The sequence below is a fragment of the Fukomys damarensis genome, unplaced genomic scaffold, assembly GCF_012274545.1.
Source record: "Fukomys damarensis isolate Sample0158 unplaced genomic scaffold, DMR_v1.0_HiC HiC_scaffold_14, whole genome shotgun sequence".
In the NCBI taxonomy this organism is placed as follows: Eukaryota; Metazoa; Chordata; class Mammalia; order Rodentia; family Bathyergidae; genus Fukomys; species Fukomys damarensis.
The window spans coordinates 6,892,656-6,911,361 of NW_022900926.1; the positions used below are offsets into that span (position 1 = coordinate 6,892,656).

Genomic DNA, 18,706 nt, shown 5'->3' on the forward strand with positions numbered 1-18,706 from the left:
AAGACCCCATGTTGACCCCCAAAAAAAAAAAAAAAAAAAAAACAAATAAAATAATAATAATAATATTTAGTGACCAAGTATGCCACTTTTCTTTTTTTGAATTTGCCCTTAGGATAAATTCTTAAGCAAGGAAATACTGACTCAGAGAAGAATCATTTTTATGGCTGTTGCTGCATATTGCCAAATCACTTTCTGGAAGTGTTAACCTGATCTACATTATGCATCCTTCATATAGCGATCATACTAATTTTATTCTATCTTCGTCATCATGACATATTGCCATTCAAACTATTGCGTTAGTAATTCTAGAGCATATTACTTCATTGTCTCTATTTGTGTTATTCAATTAGAGTTAATGTTCCAGCAGTTACTTAGATGCTCCTCGGTAACCGGTCTGCTTTTATAAGCACAGTCTATGTATACTCTGTGTCCATTTTTCTGTTAGTGCCATTTTTAAGTCCATTTGGTAATGGATTTTCATACAGTGTAGATTTAATCAGTCTTAAATTTCTCAAAATGAAATTACTCATTTATGTATAACTTATTCTTCAGATGACAATCCAAACAAAACACATGATAAAAAGGAGAAGAAGATGGTGGTTCAGAAGCCGCATGGAACCATGGAATACACCGTAAGTATAATCAGGACGGCAGGAATGCTCATTACTGCTGCTGGAGTGATAACACATTTCTCCCTGTCATGTTTTACCCCTTAGCTGTATTTATTCTTGAATAGTGAGATGTGTTCCAGGTGGTTTCTTTTGTCCCTCTGTTCTCCCTGGACATAGGGTGTAAACCGGTGACTTGGGTTGTGAGGTCTCCCTGGCTACATCTGTCCCCACTGAGCCCCAGCAGCGCTTACGCTGGCCTGGCTGTCTCGGCAGGTGTCCCCTTCCCTCGCCACTCCAGTGCCGCCCACCTGAGCTGGGTTGCAGAAGATGACCACGACTGCTTCAGTCGGGCGTGCACAGCAGCTGTGCTCTCCTTCGGTGACTTGAGTTACCTCGGTTATGACTAGGGCTGCCATCTTAGATCTCCGTCCCAGACTTCCTTTCTGAAACCCAAAGCCATATCCTCAGTGCCCACTCAACATACCCACTTGGTTCTCTCTGCTTGGTCCTGTCTCAGGAAGCAGTGGCTTTGTCATCCGTGTATTGACGCAAGGCAGACGCTTGACATCTTTCCACATTCTTTCCTATTTCCTGTGACCATCCAGCACGTCAAGCTGGATTCCTTCATTGTATCCTCGCATGCACTCATGTTCCTTTACATAATTTATGGCATGTTTCATTAGTGTGCTGTTATCTGAATGTCTTATTTCATTCCTTAATTCTTCCCTTGATCTTAGCCAAAAGGCCGAGAAGCAACCATTCCTTAATTCTTAAATCCACAGAGAGCGCTGAGACTTTTTTCTGCACTGTATTCTGGGCACCTTCCAGGTAGAAGGTGTCTCTTTAGTGAGCCAATAGATGAATGTTGCTGTGTGTGTCCGTCACTGCTGTGTCATGTACCCCTCTCTCGCTGCACCAGGAGAGAGATCACATTTATACCAGACCTGGCATAAAGTGGGAGCTCAGGTATTGGTCTGTTTTCATTCACTCTGTGCTCACACTGTTGAGTATTCTCTTCGACTTCTGAGAAGCCCAGTGCAAGTACCATTGCCAGCTTGTGTTTTCCTGATGTGCACTTGTTTTACACTCACTATTTCCATGGCCTGCCAACCCCTGTACAGGGCAAGCAGCAAGATATCATACCCTGTGATGTTCCATTTGGAATGTTAGTCTGCAAGCCTGCAGGAGTCACAGTGAAGAGCCCGGCCCAGGCTTTAATGCTCAGCGTTCTGTGGAGCTGCTGGCATCTTCCCGGAGATAACAGACAGAGTCCTTCCGTAACAGAAAGGACCTGTGGGGTTCTGTGTCACATTATGTAGACAACATTACTGATCCTTGTAACTCCAGGAATGCTACCATACCTCAAAATGTGCACTAGGAAGTCCTGGATTAGATTATTTATTTGTGAAAATACTCAACAGCCATAATCCTTAAGACTTGGGTGTATCCAGCAGTACGATTTACAGGCCCCTCCAGAATGTGCTTCACACCATATAACAAACAATGAAGTGAGAGTTAATATAAATCAATCCACAGGTTAATATGTGTCAGATTAATAATGTAGATGTGCCTACCTGGTTTATGTATGTGTTGTGAAAATTGACTGTAGTTGGCAAGGTTTTTCTGTTGTTGTTTGTTTGTTTTGTTTTGTTTGAGACAGGGTTTCACTATGTAGTTCAGGTTGGCCTCAAACTTGCTATGTAACTCAGGCTGGACTCGAACTCACAGCGATCCTCCCCATTGCTGGGATTACAGGTATGTGCCACCATACCCAGCGAGCGGTTGGCAAGTTATTTTTGTACTTGTCATTAGAATTAAAGCCTAGAAATGAATAAAAGGTGACTCTCAGGATTGTGCTAGCATTTACTGGTTTTTCTACTGGACCGTAAGTGTAGATGTTTGAGCATTCTGGTTTAGATTGGTTCATCCCTTCCAGGGTCTTTGTGGTGCAGTTCTATATGCATACTTCATGTTTATGTGATAACTCTGCTTGGTTAATGTTTTTCTCATTCACTGAACACTTTACATGCAGAATCTTTTACATGCTTTACTCATAAAATATGAAGCAAATTTATTGATGACATACCATGAGATGAAATAAGAGCTGTAAAGCAGACATTTGTTTGATGATAGATCTGTATTTGAGGGGTGAAGAAACAGACCCAGAGAAATGAAGCAAAATGCCCAAGTTGTGCAGCCAAGCAGCAGGTGGCTAGCCGGAGCCCAGTCCAGCAATCTGGCTCTAGAGTCTGAATTGTCAGTTTCTATCTTGTACCTGACTCTAAACCTTGAAAATAACTGGGGTCGAATATATTTTATGTAAATATCTGACAATAAAAAATATTTTTGTTCACTTGGTAGAAATGATTCAGCCCAGGGTTGAGTTAGATTTACAGTAGAGATGGATGGATACCCTAATTTGTTGTTGAAAATATTTCACACTATTTAATGTAATCTGTAGTATACAACTGGATTAATCTGAGATGGTTCATTGGTTGATGGGGGTTTCATTCCAGTGGCAGTGGGTGTTTAATTCTGCTTGTGCCCCTCTACCTCCTCACCACTCCACTTCCTCCCTCCTCTGCTTCTGACTGCCTTGCGGTTTTTCTCTCTGGAGTCAGCTGTTTACCGGGGCAGCCACCCCTCTCAGCCCAGGCATGGGAACTTCTCAGTGACATTCACCGCAGATACCTCCCACAAGTCTGGCTCTGGGTGGTGGCTTGGGGGACTGTCCAAGAGATTGTTTTTTTACTGTGAAGCTCCCCATTTTCTCACTGCCCACTTTCCTTCTCCTATGGAGGAGGAAAGGGAAGTGTGCATCTGGAATGCAGGTCACGAATTCTATAGATTTAGAATAGCACCCATGTGATTGGCCGCGGAAACTTGTTAATGACCGTGTACTATTTTCTTGGTGGCTTATCTGAATTTCTTCCACAGTATTCACTTGGAAATTTCTTAAATGAACCCCGAGAAACTGCTCTTAATGGGCTACTGTCCTGAGTGGGTAGAGTATTGAAGAGAGAGGCAACAGCCAAAAATCACACGAGAGAGTGGCCCCTCTTTCCCTGTGGGTGGGTTGTGTGATTCGTTTTTTCTTTTGACCTTACAGTTTTCTTTTTTATTTTATCTCAAATTATTTCATTTGTACACCTTAGGTATACAGTACATTTACATTCATCATTGGGAACTTGTACCTTTACATGATATATCTTGGTTCTTATTTCGTTATAGTTTTCTATTAGACCTCTGGAAGCCCTACTCTACAGACCTAAACTGTGCCAAAGTAAAATTAGAAATCTATTAATGCACAGTGAAATTTGAAGATGGTTTTATGAAGAACTGAGAATGTATTCACTGTCTTTCCTTGTACATCTGGACGGAACTATTACTTTTCCTTTCACTCTAATCTTGAATAGATTAATGCTATCAAAAGGATTTTTTTGTCGTTGTTGTTGTTTTACATGTTGCATCTTATCTTTTTACTTTGCTAGGCTGGAAGCCAGGACACCCTGAACTCCATAGCCCTGAAGTTTAACATCACTCCCAATAAATTAGTGGAACTGAATAAACTGTTCACGCACACTATTGTTCCAGGCCAGGTAACTACTTTCTTGTTGAATATCACTTTAGAAATTTTCCATTTGTCTTTTTTTTCCCTCATTGAGTTTATTGGTACATTTAAGGTTCCATTTGTCTTTTATTGCCATACTAAATGCTTTACTATTTGTGGCACAGGATTATCATCAACAGTAATGTGATTGGTTCAGTCTTTCATCTCCTATAGATCCAGGAATTCAGAATACAACCTGATACCTAAGAACTGGTCAGAGATTAACTGCAAATGATTCACACAGTTCCTCATAATGTCATTAACTTATGTAGTAAGTTGAGCCAGGGATTTAGCTCAGTGGCATTGTGCCTCCCTCCAGCACATCAAGAGAAGTTGTAAATTAATGTACTTTTTTCCTATCAAATATAATACAGGTATCCTTATATATTTAATTAAGAATTATAACTTTCAGTTTAGTCCACTTCTATGGGGCACATTATGAACATTGCTTTATTTTTTTTTTTTTGGTACCAGCGATTGAACTCAGGACCTTGCACTCTCGAGACAGGCTCCGAAACCACCGAGCTAAATTGCTGGCCCTTCCTCTTTTCTAAAGTAGGCAAATTTTTTGTATGTTATGTCAGTTTGATACCATAATAAGAATGACTATCCTGGCCAAAGACAAAAGACATTCTAGCAAGGCCATCAGAAATGGTTACTCCAGTTTTTTTCAGGTTTTTAGTACTTAATTTATTAAACTGAATGAAATTGACAAGTATCTAATGTTGCCACATCAGTTAACCAAGTAATTTTTTTTTCAATTCCTTCTGCGTGATAAAGTAGTCTGGCATTTTCACTCTAAAACTACAGCCTGTAAATCTCAGTGGTCCAGTCATTAAAAGTGCTTAGCAAGTCCAAGTATCCACGGATGTGCTTGGTTCTCATGAACACATTTGGGTTCCATTGCTGCCTTACTAACACATCTTTGTGACTGGACATGATGGTGATATTTAGTCCTTTCAGGATAAAAAAAAAAAAAATGCTACTTTTAAACTGAACTTCATTCAGGCAGTGTTTATATTGTTCTTTGCATTTTCTTTCAAGGACAGCACAGGTTGGCCAGCTGGTTATTGTGCTTTGTTTTGTTTGTCAGTTAGTGTTTATGAAAAGAAAAGCGAAATTAGTATCCCGCCACTACCAGGTAATGGACTGAACGTAGGGTCTTCATTACAACACTTCAAAAAGTAACATATAGCAGGGCGTGGTTGTGCACGCCTGTAATCCCAGCACTCTGGAGGCTGAGGCAGGAGGATTGCTGTGAGTTCGAGACCAGCCTCGGCTACATAGAGAGTTCCAGGTCATTCTCAACTACATAGTGAGACCCTGTCTCAAAAAAAAAGGTAATATATTTTCATTTCTAAGAAAACAGATATTAATCTCCTAATTTTGGGATTGCTTTATAATTTCCAGTACTGTTGCATACCACGTCTTTGACATATAGCAGATACATTAGACATATATTTAGTAATTCACATGTAAAGATTACAGTCATTGGAACATAGTTAAATAACTTAGAGGATACTATGTCCATAAACAAAATGGTTGACTGGAACATTAAGGTTCAGTAGCCAAGAGGAATTCAAAGACTGCTTTAATGTGCTTGAGATATTGTTGAAAATATCAAAGATAGACGCCCCAAACTTTGTTTCCTCTTGGCCTTCTGTTAGCAGTTTGACCTGCTCAAGTCACTTCCTCTTTCAGATCTTAGTTTCCCTAATCTCTGCATGTAGGGTCTGGCCATGTAATTTCACATCCCACCAGCCTGTATCAAGGTATACAACCCTTACAGATCTAAACAGCTAGGTGATGTCCCAATCCTGTCTCTCCTCATTTTTTTTTTTTTCTGGCAAAGATGAATTGAGAGGAGTGAAGTAGATTGAGGAGCTTTAAAACTGCACTCATGTTTTGCTTTCAAGAATTTTTAAATTTTCCGTCTTGGTGCCCAGAGAAGGTAGACGCACCTGTCTTCTCAGTAGATCTCATAAATCAAAGCTGGTTTGATCTGCTTTGGGACCAGAGAGTTCAGTGCTTGCCTTTCTGGAGGCTGCTTTGCTGTAGGAAGAACTGGTCTGGAAGGGTTGATGCCCACATAGCAGGTGATTCCCAGAGGAGGCTATGTGGACACCAGTTCAGTTACAGTGTTACTGTAGAGTTTTGTTGTTTCAAAATAAAATTTTTGAAAAGATCAGACAAACTTTTAAAAAATTAACAAAATAAAATATTTTTCAGAAGGTTCAGAGTTTGCTCTGAAACATCAAACTTGAGGACATGTACAAAAAGTGTACACTGGCAAGTAATTTATCTTGAACACACTCCGAAGTCAGCCCATGGGTGCATACTTGAAGATGTGTTGGTATTCCTGCCGACCTTGGCCACACATACTTAGAATTTTTTTCTGTGTTTAAAAGGCAGCTTTGCTTTATGATGAAGAACTTTAGGATCTCAGGGTTCCTACTGCCCATGTGTGCGAGTGAACATAGAATTCTTTTCTGGGGGCAGCAGGAAAACCTCAGCCCTGCTGTGACCCAGACCACACCCGTGTTCAGGGAGCTGGAGGTAGCACATGACCTGGTGACCTTCCGGCTGTCACGTGTCCCCTCTGACTGCAGTGCAGTTAGCTGTTTAGACAAGACTCTGTCCCCTTGATTCGACATTTCCAATGTGCACAATAATAGAATTTATGTGGCTTGAACTTTAAAGAGTTCAGGTGCAAAAAATAATAATTGTTTGGGGGCAATGCCAACAATCATTCCTTTGCAAATAAACCCTAGACTTTTTGTAGAACTCTAAACTTTTGCCTTTTCTACTGACTTTATTGAAGATGTTATAAAGTATTAGCAGGCAGGATGCAATCCCCAGTACTGGTGGGGAAACAAAAAGAAAAGTCTTTCAAACTGATTATCATATGTACTATTAAGGTATCACCAGGAAAAATAAAGTTTAGCCTAGGAAGCTCCTTTCCATGCAGCTCTATGAGAGACAGGGTGGGTGTCCTTCTGTGAAATTCATTTGTTTTAGTCTTACAGAAGTTGAATTCTGCTAAGCACGCATGCCTGTCCCTTTGCATTGGCTCTGTGGAGAGTCGTGGCTGTTTATGTTCCTTTTGCGAGTGCTTGTTAATAACTGAGTACGTGTTTTCAGCAGTAACTCTCCTCTTTTATCCTCTTGCTTTTTACTTCCCCACCTTTATTGTAAATGTGCTTTTTGTGTTTGCCTGGGTCTCTTCTGGATTGAAGTGAGGTTTAGGTAACAAAAGTTAAAACACAAGTACTGCATAGAGGAGATACAGTAGTACTGATTCTGAGATTAGCTCTGAATCCTGTTTTACAGCATTAAAAGTTAACATTTTAGGATTATATTTGATATATGCCAAAATAGCACATCTCATTAAAAGTGTTTGTTTTTTGTTTTTTGGTACTGGGGATCGAACTCGGGTCCTTGCGCTTGCAAGGCAGGCCACCGAACCGCTGAGCTAAATCCCCAGCCCTTGAAAGTGTTGAAGGATGTCACCGTGATAACATTTTATCACCGCATTTTGCAGAAGAGATATTTTGTACAACCTGTTGGGCATTTTAATTTTTTTATAATGCAGACAGTGGTGGAGGAGACAGGTTATTTTACTGATGATTATTTAGTTTACCATATTATTTTAGCAACCAGGCCTGCCTGCGGTCACCTTGCCTATCTGACGCATTAGAGGCTTGCCAGACTTTTCTCCTCTCTTCTTGTACACCACAGGTAGAGTGGCCCTAATCCAAGATCTGAAATGCCCTCAAATCTGTTTGAGTGTATTAGAAGCATTTTGGATTTGGGATTTTTATAAAATTAAAGATGTTCACCAGGTAAAAGTCTGTGCAGATATTTCCACCCCGGCTCCTCCCCAGTCTGAATCTGAAATACTTCCAGCCCCAAGGCGAGGCAGTACTTCAGCAAGGGATGTTCACTCTGAGTCCGCTTCTCTTGACAGCTCTCCTCTCCTCCGCTCCTGTTCCTCCTTGGTCAGGACGCCCTTGGACCCACTTGCTTCGCAGGAGCGACAAGCAGGCCCGCTGACCTTCCTGTCCCCTTTTTGTCCTCCTGCAGCACCCCTAGGCGTGTCCGGCGCTTCTGCTGCACTACACTTGTGCGCCAGGCCGAGCGTTGTTTACTGATTCGTTGCCATGACCCCGGTTGCTAGGAGCTGTATGGGATCGGCCAGGTCTTGGTCCTGCACTGAGTGTCGCAGGGCACTGAGGTTTCCCTGGGTAACAGCTCTCAGTCTGCCCGATCGTTGGACCCACTCAGTGGCTTCCTCCCATCCTCAGGTCCTCTTCGTGCCAGAGGCCGGCTCTCCCTGCAGTACCCTGCGACTGTCCTCCTCCAGCCCCGGGGCTACCGTCTCTCCCTCATCGTCCGACGCGGAATACGACAAGCTGCCTGTACGTATGTACGCGCCCAGTCCGGCTTCACGCCGAGCACGCGTGTTCTCACGCGCTGCAGAATCTGTGTGTTACTTAGGACAAGATTACATCTGAAATCCCCGAGGGGGCTGGAGTTCGGGGAGGTGTCTTACTCCAGAGACCAGGTCCACTCCGAGGAAAACCATCTCAAAGTTTAAAACTCCTAACTTGGGTAAAACTAGGGAATTAAACTGACAGCGAGGTGGACAGATTATTTGTGCTCCTTCCTTCTAAGGAGATTGAGTCAGAAATGTAATATGAATTATTTTATTTAGGTAATCTTCCAAGACAGTTAATAAACTAGTTTACGAGTTTATACATACACCTTTTTAAAAAATCTTAGTTTAGCTGGGCCTCGTGGTGAACGCCTGTAATCCCAGCACTTGGGAGGCTGAGGCAGGAGGATCGTTGCCGGTTCGAGGACAGCCTGGAAGACACGGCAAGTCCCTGACTCAAATAACAACAACAAAATCTTAGGTTGGTTTGGATACCTGTTGATATATTCGTAATATTTTTGAAGGACAAAGTACGTTTGCCTATTTTTATATTTAAGTTAAACAGAAATAGTATTCTTGTTTTGAAAAATTGCTTTGATTTGAATTTGGAAATTTTTGCTTTCATAAGGATGCTGACTTAGCAAGAAAGGCTTTAAAACCTATTGAGAGAGTCTTGTCATCTACTTCGGAAGACGATGAGCCAGGCGTGGTGAAATTTCTCAAAATGAATTGTCGCTACTTCACTGATGGAAAGGTATATGGCACTCCTGTTTGTTTGCTTTTCTGAGAATTTTCTTGGAATCTTGTAGAAACTAAAGGCTGTAAGTCACTGGAAGGAAGGATATGGTGAAATATTTACCTAGAGTTGCAACTCAAGATTTGTCAAACATCTGTTTGTTCTGAAGCATTGAGTGAGTTTCACTTTATTGGCCGAAGGACTTTCGATGCCCAGGAAGGTGACCGCTTGTGACCTTGGAGGTATCGCTAACCTTTCCATTCTTACCTGAAAATTCTTAGGCTGAGGGCCCAGTACCTGGTTATCAGCAAACACAGAGTCAGTCTCACTAACGCCCCTCCCTGCTTCAAGGGATTTAAATCCCTGAGGGTCACTTCTCTATAAAATAAGAACAGTTATAAAATATAACTAACAGACTGTCGTAGGTAAAAGAGATAATTCATGTAAAGACATTGTCTCCTATTCTGAAAAATGGTCATTTCTCATCCTGCTGCCACTATTGCTAGTACTAAAATATTGGCTGTTTTTACTTTTAGTTGTTGATGTCTTGCACAGAAAAAGACTTGTAGTGAACCTCTGAAGAAGGAATTCTACCTATATTCTGTGTTCATGGTAGAGCTCATTTTAGGAAAATAAGTCATTGATGTATATTTGTAACCTCACAAACAAAAATAATGCCTGAAATACAAAAATGTTAACATAGATGCTTATTAGAGTCACTAAAAGCATCAGAATCATTATTTATTACAGGGAATCCTTCTGTCCCTAGTAAATAATACGTCACCAGGCAGTAAAGGCCGACTGTCACCTGACCAAACCTCAGGCGTCAGACTTTGAAGGGCTTCTGTCTTCTGCTTTGGATTCGCAGTGTGGCTCTGTTCACTCACTGCACTGTGGGCCCTGCAGACTCAGTGCAGCACTCAGCTGGCACTGCCTGTGGCCCCTTACTGATTCCTCCTCAGCCCCTGTACTGTCAGACAGGTGGACCCCCGTGGGGCCTTCCGTGCCTGTTCCTGCCAGGACCGCTGGGCTCAGGGTTCAGACAGAGCCCTGGGGCTGTGATCCTGTAGAGTGCGAGGGGCGGAGGGTGGGGCCCACGGGTCCAAGGAAGGCAATGAGGCTGAGAGACGCCTGGCCCATGTCTGTCGCTGTCCTGCAGGGCGTGGTCGGAGGCGTCATGATTGTTACCCCCAACAACATCATGTTCGACCCCCACAAGTCTGACCCCCTGGTGATCGAGAACGGCTGCGAGGAGTACGGCCTCATCTGCCCCATGGAGGAGGTGGTGTCCATCGCGCTGTACAACGACATCTCCCACATGAAGATCAAGGACGCCCTGCCCTCGTAAGAGCCCTTCCTGGAAGGGAGGTGTGAGAACTCGGGATTGGGTAGAGCTGAGCTGGCAGGTGGAGAACTTAATCGGTAAATTGAAATACAGAAAAATGAGCCTGGTATGGTGGTGCCCGCTGGCAATCCCAGCACTCAGGAGGCTGGGGGAGGAGGACTGCAACGAGTGAGACCAGCCTGGGCTACACACCATAGTGAGTTCAAGGGGAGCCTGACCTGCATAGCGGGGTCCTCTCTCAGAAAGACCAAACAATACATGAAGTGGAAATGATAAAAGTCAACGACATGGGAAAGTTTAGTATATAAAGATTAACGCAGAAAAGTAAAAAACTAACAACTGGGCCGGAGATTCAGCTCAGTGGTTCTGGCGCCTGCTTTGTAAGCGCAAGGATCCAGTTCAGTCCCCATTTAAACAAAAAACCAAAAACTAACTAAAAGCTGCTACTACCAGTAAAAAAAAAAGATACTTGTTTGGCTTATTTTTATGAGAAGCAATGCATGTTCTTAATGAATTCATGAAAGAAGATATAGTTTCTCTGAAAGAACATTAGCCTGATTACCAAAAACAATATTTCTAGGTTGGATTTTTCTATTGCAATGTTTTTGAGACAGGGTTTTGCTATGTAGTTAGCCCAGGCTGGCCAGGAACTCAAAGAGACCCTCCCACCTCGGCCTCCTAAAAGCTGAGGTTACAGGTGTGCACCACCCCACCCTGCCCTTCTGGGTTGAATTATGAAGGATGGTTGTGTTTATCTTCAGTTAAATTACCAGACAGGCAGTTTTCCTCACCTGGGTCTGCCCTGAACCTGGCAGCAGGAGTGAGCAGACAGCGTACAACGCCCCCACCCCTTCACCCAACGTCTTAGGCAGTATGAAGAGTTGGTGATACTTTTTTTTCTTCTCTGAAGTGTACATGGGTATTATTTTAGCCCTGATTACTTTTGTCTTAGGATGCTGAGTTTATTATAAAATGATTTTTAAGTGAAAAGCCCCCCATAAAGAAAGAGCCAGAAAGCGGAGGGGACTGGCAACCATCTGAAGCCGTCTAGACTTGCTGGCCTTTCTCCTCTGTGTCTCCTCCACTATCCAAGAACGGCAGCCACAAAGCAGACAGCTTCAGTGACCTCAGTGAGGCGACAGCACAGAGTCTGGCAGCAGGCTGGAAAGTGCCCGCAGGAAAAGAAGGGCAGGGCGAGGAAAGAGACCTAAACAGTCCAGGGTCTTGCTGCCTCAGTCAGGCTCCCGTACTCTGTCACTGTGTCCACAGCCTTCCTAGCCCAGGCCACTGCTTTCCTGCCAGCCTGGGATGCTGAGCTCTTCCTGAACACCGCTGCCAGGCAGGGGAAGCCAGTGCCACACTGCATGGGCTCCCTGGAAGGCTTCTAGCCCTGTGCTGTATTTGTTATGTTTGTCCCTCAGTTTCCTTATGGTAAATGGAAGCAGATGGCGTCTTCCAGAGCTTCACGCATCCACCTACCCAAAGGCTTCGAAGGTCATCGGGTGCTTGCCTGTTGTGTACTCACGGTTTATATCCAAAGTCCTCTGGGACCCTGGTAATCCCAGGGGATGAGGGTGTCAGCGAGGAGAGCCTGTGCAGTCTCGGGTTAGAGCACAGAGGGGTGGTGAGTGGCCAGGTCCTGCCCCAGGAGCCACCCTGCCCTGGGTCCCACGGACCCATGGACAGAGGTCCTGATCCAGCGGCATTGTGGGCAGAGCAGTACACACGGCGCCCTACGATATCTGGTCCGGGGATCCTGTCTCAGAGTGCAGCCAAAACCATTATGTTCCTGGCACAGCAGAGCCTGACAGCCATAATATGGAAAAGGCAGATGGCTACATTGGTCCCAGAAGGGAACTGGCAGCTTGGGTCAGGGAGAACAAGGAGAGGAGCTTTCGAGGTAACTTGAGGCCACTTACACGGAAGCTGAATATATTCTTGGTGGTCATGTTCAGTAGAGAAGAAAGAGATGAGAAGAAGGGCTTGGATATTTACAGAAGAAACGTTTGTTTATTTATCAAATACAGGAGAAGCTCAGGTTTTTTGTTGGAGGGCCGCTTACACTCTTTTAATACACCTACGTAAAATGTTGGGGTCCAATATGGAGAGGACACGGCATTGCGCTATCCTAATTGACTAGAACAGAAGCATCTAATATTTCCTGGGCTTTTAGTGTTGGGCAGAACATTTTGTATGTGCAAGTTCCTACCGAACAAAGACTGTTAGACTTGTATTTAGGACATGGCACTCATTGTCTCAATGGATGCTGCTAGAATTGAGTGGTGAACTTTAAAAGCAGCTTAAGACATTTGTCAGAGCCTAACAGCAGTGAACAATTACGTAGGCCTTTATTTTCTGTTGGAAAAAGCCTGGCCATTCCATGCATGATTTCTAAAGCAACCTTAGGGAGATAATTTTCGTGTAACTTGAGAACTTCCTGATACTTGGCCACTTTCTTGTTGTAATCATTTATTTTAAAGTCAGAATAATAAAATAATAAAGCGTTACTTGTACAACGATCTGGTGTTTTTCAGAATATAGAATTATTTTTGAAATTGAAAATGTTATTCGTAAAAGGGGTTCAATATTTCTGTTTGAACCCAGCAGTAGTACTACTACTAGTAGTGGTAAGTGAAAATGTAGGGTTACTTGTGACATTTTAATCATACTTCAAAACATATATTTTTCTATACCATTTAATTTGAATGGAGGAGAAGATGTTTTATGATAAATGTTTTGTGTAATTCACATCTGTGTAGAAAGGCATGTGCTACTAAGGAAAAATAACTGACTGCATCCAGAATAATGTTTCAGCTGATAAACTAGTTAGTGGTCCATTGCTATAAAGAAAAATTATATTGTTATAAAATAAATACATATCTAAGAAATAAGCTCAGCCTTTTAAGAGGTTTTTGATAAGATTTACTTATCTATACAATTTTAACTGTGACATGGAACTGCTGACATCTACCCACAAGACTAACAAAATGTGTCCTCTCGCATCTTCTTTGGGAAAAGTGGGGTGTTTCTCATTGGAAGCCTCCAATTCTTAAACCCAAGGTTTGAAACCAGTAATTTTATAGAAGGGAATTAAATAAATAGCTACAAAGTCAGTGAGTCTTTCAGAATTAACCTAGCTGTTTTCTACACTATTGTATAAAAAGCAAAGGCTTTGAATATTTGAGGAACTTTAATCAGATTTCGTATTTGACCTTTACTTCATGAAAATTGGAAGCATTATTGTTCTGTATTTAAGATCTTATGAGCAACACCTCCACGTTCATGTATAACTTCCCAAACCATCTGTATGCTTCTACTAAGATACACAGCTCCTGGTTCACTGTCTTGCCATTTCCTTCAGTTGACTTAGGTTTCATTTTGAAGTCAACCTCGATTTCATTTTCTTGTCCCGACATCATTTTAACTTAAACTTAAGTTGTGGTATCTTTACATTTTGCTTTTTGGTTGAGTTTTCATTTTGTTTTGTTGCTTTGCCTCCATTTCTTGTTTGGCTTTGTTTTTAACATCCCATGTGCATCCGCCATTTTGCCCCCACAGTGACCTACCTCAGGATCTTTGTCCTCTGTACAGGCCTGGAGAGTGGGAAGATCTGGCTTCGGAGAAGGACCTCAACCCGTTCAGTAAGTTCAAGTCCGTCAATAAGGAGAAACGGGAGAGGACCGGGACTTCCGGTTCCGGGTCAGCAGGCTCCGCGGACAAGTCCATGCAGGACACAGACACAGGGCCCGCGGGCAGCTGTGGATCAGGGAAACTCGAGATGCTGGAGATAGCCAGGGTTTTTCCCTCGGTGACTAAACCCAGCGTGGAGCCCGCACGTCCGCACCCTCAGTTTGAATTTGCAGCCAAAGAAAACTGCCTCCTCGCAGGGGAGGATGACTTCGTTGACCTGGAAGAGCTTTCTCCTCCGCCTGAGCGCAGAGTGGAGAAACGCGACACCTCTCAGAAGGAGTGCCTCTCAGGTGACCCAGAGGAGGGGAAGGAGACCCAGCAAGGAACAGACTCTTCTGTCCTGGAAGTGCGGGTGCGGGGCGCCCCGGCCCGGGAGAGGGACGACGCCGAGCTGAAGGGGACCCTGGACCCCGAGAGCTGCGAGAAGCAAGACACCGAGCCGGAAGTGGACAAGCAGTCCGGCTGCCCGGAAGGCCCGGTGGGACCCTCACTGAGCATCCACGAAGACCTAGATAAAATTCAACTCATCGAGTATTACCTCAGTAAGAACACAGAAGGGCTGCGGGAGTCTGAGAACTCGCAGAAGGCAGAATGGAGCGAACCCGGGGGCATAGACATCACCCTGAGCAGCTCTGTTCTCCGGGCAGGAGACCTGCCCGCTGAGACTCCGGAAAAGGAGCGAGAGCCTTTTGCACAGAAAGAGGACGCTGATGCCGAAGAAAATAGCATTAGAGAGTCTCCAGACGCCTCTTTGGAACCAGCCCTGGATAACAGCTGCCCTAGCGGGCAAATGAACAATAAATCCGAAATTCAGTTATGGCTGTTAAAGAGGATTCAGGTACCCATTGAAGGTAAGCCATTTTTGTTTAATGCCATATTTCTGTTGCATCATTGCCTTTCTGAAACCTGCATCTGTGGTAGCAAAAGTATTTGAGAACAATGTTTTCTCAATAGATTGTGTTCTCACTGGTTGCAGTAATCATTAAGATAAAAATTCATAAAATAGTATATTTTGAAACTCAAACTTTAGCATTGATTTCTATTTCAGAAGCAGTTTATTTTGTTAAAAAACCTTTCAAATGATTTTGTGCTGTTTTAGCTTGAACTTCTAAATATAAAGAAGTTTTAAATTTTTTTTGTTGTTTTTTGGGGTTGTTGTTGTTATTGTTATTTGAGACGGGGTCTCACTATGTAGTTCAAGCTGGCCTTGAACTCACTGTGTAGCCCAGGCTGGCCTTAAACTCATGGTGATCCTTCTGCCTCAGCCTCCCAAGTAATAGGATTAAACATGTATACCACCACATCAAGTTAAGTGATTTTTAAGAGATTTGAATTCTAAATTGATTTGCATTGTGGCACAGTAGCCCGCTGGTGTTCTCCATTAACATGTATACTGGGGACTGTCAGGATCCTACAGTTTTGCTGTTGTACTGGTTTTGTGCTTATCTTCAGTGTGGAACACCTCATCTTTCACAGACCCATCTGAAACATCCTGAGCATTTTCCTTTGGTGTTGAAGGTCTGTAGAACTGGTTAGGCCTATCATGACCTTGATGTGTGGTGTTCCTGCCACATGCCTTGACTGTCAGCCACTCAGAGGGGACCAGACCCTCTCCTTTGTAAAAGGAAAAGTTTTCCATCACCAGTATGGTCCGTACTGAGGAAGGGTTTTTCCTATGCGATACAGATATCCTTCCCTCAAAAGAAGAAAAGAGCAAGACCCCACCCATGTTTCTGTGCATCAGAGTGGGCAAACCCATGAGGAAATCCTTCGCCACTCATACGGCCGCCATGGTGCAGCAGTACGGCAGACTCAGAAAGCAGCCGGAGTACTGGTTCGCCGTCCCTCGGGAGAGGTGAGTGTGGGCTGCACCAAGAGCCTCTCAGGGTGTTGCTCTGGGACAGAGCGTTTGGCTACAGAAAACCTGCTGGCCAGGTTGCGAGTTGCAGTGGTTGTGCTTGACCTTTAGACAGTTAATTTTCCTTCTTGTTGGGGAAGAGTGTTCTCTTAATGGTTGGCTGTAGAGTTTCTAGAAGGAACCTGAATGACTTTCTGCTAAAGAGACTTTCATCCAGCAAATCTGAGGTCATTGTAGGTACTGCGTGCCAGACCACTTTCCTTCTTCATTTTTAAAGAAAGGAGACGCAGCTGTTCTCTAGGGCCCCGGTGGGAAATGCTTTTCCTTGGGAATAAAAGAACACCATGGAGTGCATGCATCTCACCCGCTGAGTGCGTTAGAGAAGCATGATGGTCATTATTTTTTAAATGCTTAGAGTGTTAGGGAACTACAGATGCTTTGCCTTGTGGAGGGAGCATCTGATTCAGCAAACTGAGGGGCTGTATACATTTAGAGATTAGTGTTTTATTTATTAATTAATTTTTACCCCTTTTTTGGTACCAGGGATTGAACTCGGGACCTCGTGCTTGAATTTTTACCTTTAATTGATACACAGTAATGGTACACATTTATGAGTTGCACTGTGATATTGCCATACATCCATATGATACATGATCATCCCACAGAACTATTAGCACATTTATCATGCAAACATTTATCATCTCTGTTTTGCGAGCTTTAAACATCCTGTCTTGTGGAGACTTGAAAAGTGCAGTGAATTGTTGCTAACTGTAGCCACCCCATGTGCTGTAGAATACTCAACTCACTCCTCCCTTTAACTGTACGTTTGCACCTTTAACTAGCCTCTCTCTACCCCACTGAGTTCTGGTAACCACAGTTCTGCTCTTCTATGAGATCACCCTGTTTAGTTTCTGCTTGTCAGTGAGAACATATTTGTCTTTCTGTACCTGATTTATGCCAGTTATCATAATGCCCCCTGGGCTTGCTCATGTTGCTACAAGTGACAGGTTTTCACAATGTCCAGGGTGGTAGAGATAGTATCACAGAAATTCTTTAGCAGTACATCACCAAAGAGGTCTTTATAAGAAAAATTATTAAGAAATGTAGTTCCTTTTAGAAAAACAATAGGAATGAGTTCAAGCCCAGGCTGGACTGCATAGTGACTTCAAGGCCAGCCTGAACTACATAGTGAGACCCTGTCTCAAAAAATAACTCCTTTAGAAAAAAAAATGTTTTCCTTTTGTATTCCTATTGTAGAATAGAAAATGCCTTCAAGAGGACTTGTGCCTTGGTTATTTTTCTCGTTGCTGACACAAAATACTCAACATCAGAATTAAAGAGGGAAAGGATTATTTCATTTACCATTTGCAGAGGTTTCAGTTCATAGTAAACTGGCTCCCAGGCAGGGCAGCATACCAGAGAAAAACCGTTCATGGCAGCAGAAGGCAGCAAGCAGTGAAGCAGGGAAGCAGCCTCAGCCTTTCTTCTATGTCTTTATCTTCCATCCAGGCTCCCCACCCTTTGGTCAGTGCCACTCACACCCCAGCTGAATGACCCATGATCCCAACATGACACTCTTAATCCCAGCATCACACCCTTAAACCCGGCATCACAGCCTCAATCCAGCCAGCTCTGAAAAGCCCCATTTGTGAGTGTATGAGGCTTTGGGGACATCTAGTCACAGCCATAGCGAACTGCAAGTCATTGTGACTGCAAAGCCCACAGGCCCCCTTCCCAAGTGGTCATGAAGCATCATCATCTGGGCAGACCTTGCAGCTGACAGGTGAGCTCCTCACCATAAGTTCTCATACCACAGGGTTAAACTCCAAGCAAGAGCGCACCTTCTGGAAGATGATCATTAGGACAGTTGTCTGGCTTTTAATAAATTACAGTTTAATGAGAAAGTAATAGGGCTTTTACTATGAATTTGTTAAAGGCCTTTCTCTTACACATGAGCACTTGTTAACATGGTCATTTTTCACCATCAGTTTTGCGCTTCTGCAGTGTCCTCCCTTACCTGTGCCTGCAGCCTCCCACAGGAGCTCACTGAAATCTTAAAGCAGGAATTCTGTAGGAAAAGTATGTATGTCTCTGGTTGTTATTTTAAATTTTTGAATAGAAGCAGTGTAAATTTCTGAAGGCATGTTAAAATTGTAGTCCTACAATGAAAATTTCCGTGTTTATAGTAGCAAAACTCATAATAGCAGTATCTTAGAAAAGATACATACAGAATGAATAGATAGATACAGAGGGAGAGATCCACCAGTAGACAAATGGATAAAGAACATGTTGTGTTTACATAATGGAGTATTACTCTGCTATAAAGTAGCACACATTTGAATCATTTACAGGAAATGTACCTTAAGACTGTTACGTTACATGAAATAATCAGACGCACAAGCTTGAATATCACACAGCTTC

The 18,706-nt window shown here is 43.2% G+C and overlaps 1 protein-coding gene across 2 annotated transcripts in view; it reads left to right on the plus strand.

The window, feature by feature from the left end:
* Positions 1-18,706, plus strand: part of Ncoa7 (nuclear receptor coactivator 7) — a 113,087-nt gene that overhangs the window by 62,992 nt on the left and 31,389 nt on the right. Inside the window, exons 4-10 of one of the 2 annotated variants that reach the window (XM_010625761.3) lie at positions 553-632; positions 4,103-4,210; positions 8,526-8,639; positions 9,285-9,410; positions 10,552-10,736; positions 14,296-15,278; positions 16,114-16,282. In XM_010625761.3, coding sequence (XP_010624063.1) covers positions 553-632; positions 4,103-4,210; positions 8,526-8,639; positions 9,285-9,410; positions 10,552-10,736; positions 14,296-15,278; positions 16,114-16,282 — 1,765 coding nt within the window. The remainder of the gene's footprint in view (positions 1-552; positions 633-4,102; positions 4,211-8,525; positions 8,640-9,284; positions 9,411-10,551; positions 10,737-14,295; positions 15,279-16,113; positions 16,283-18,706) is intronic. The other variant, XM_010625762.3, reaches the window with a different exon arrangement.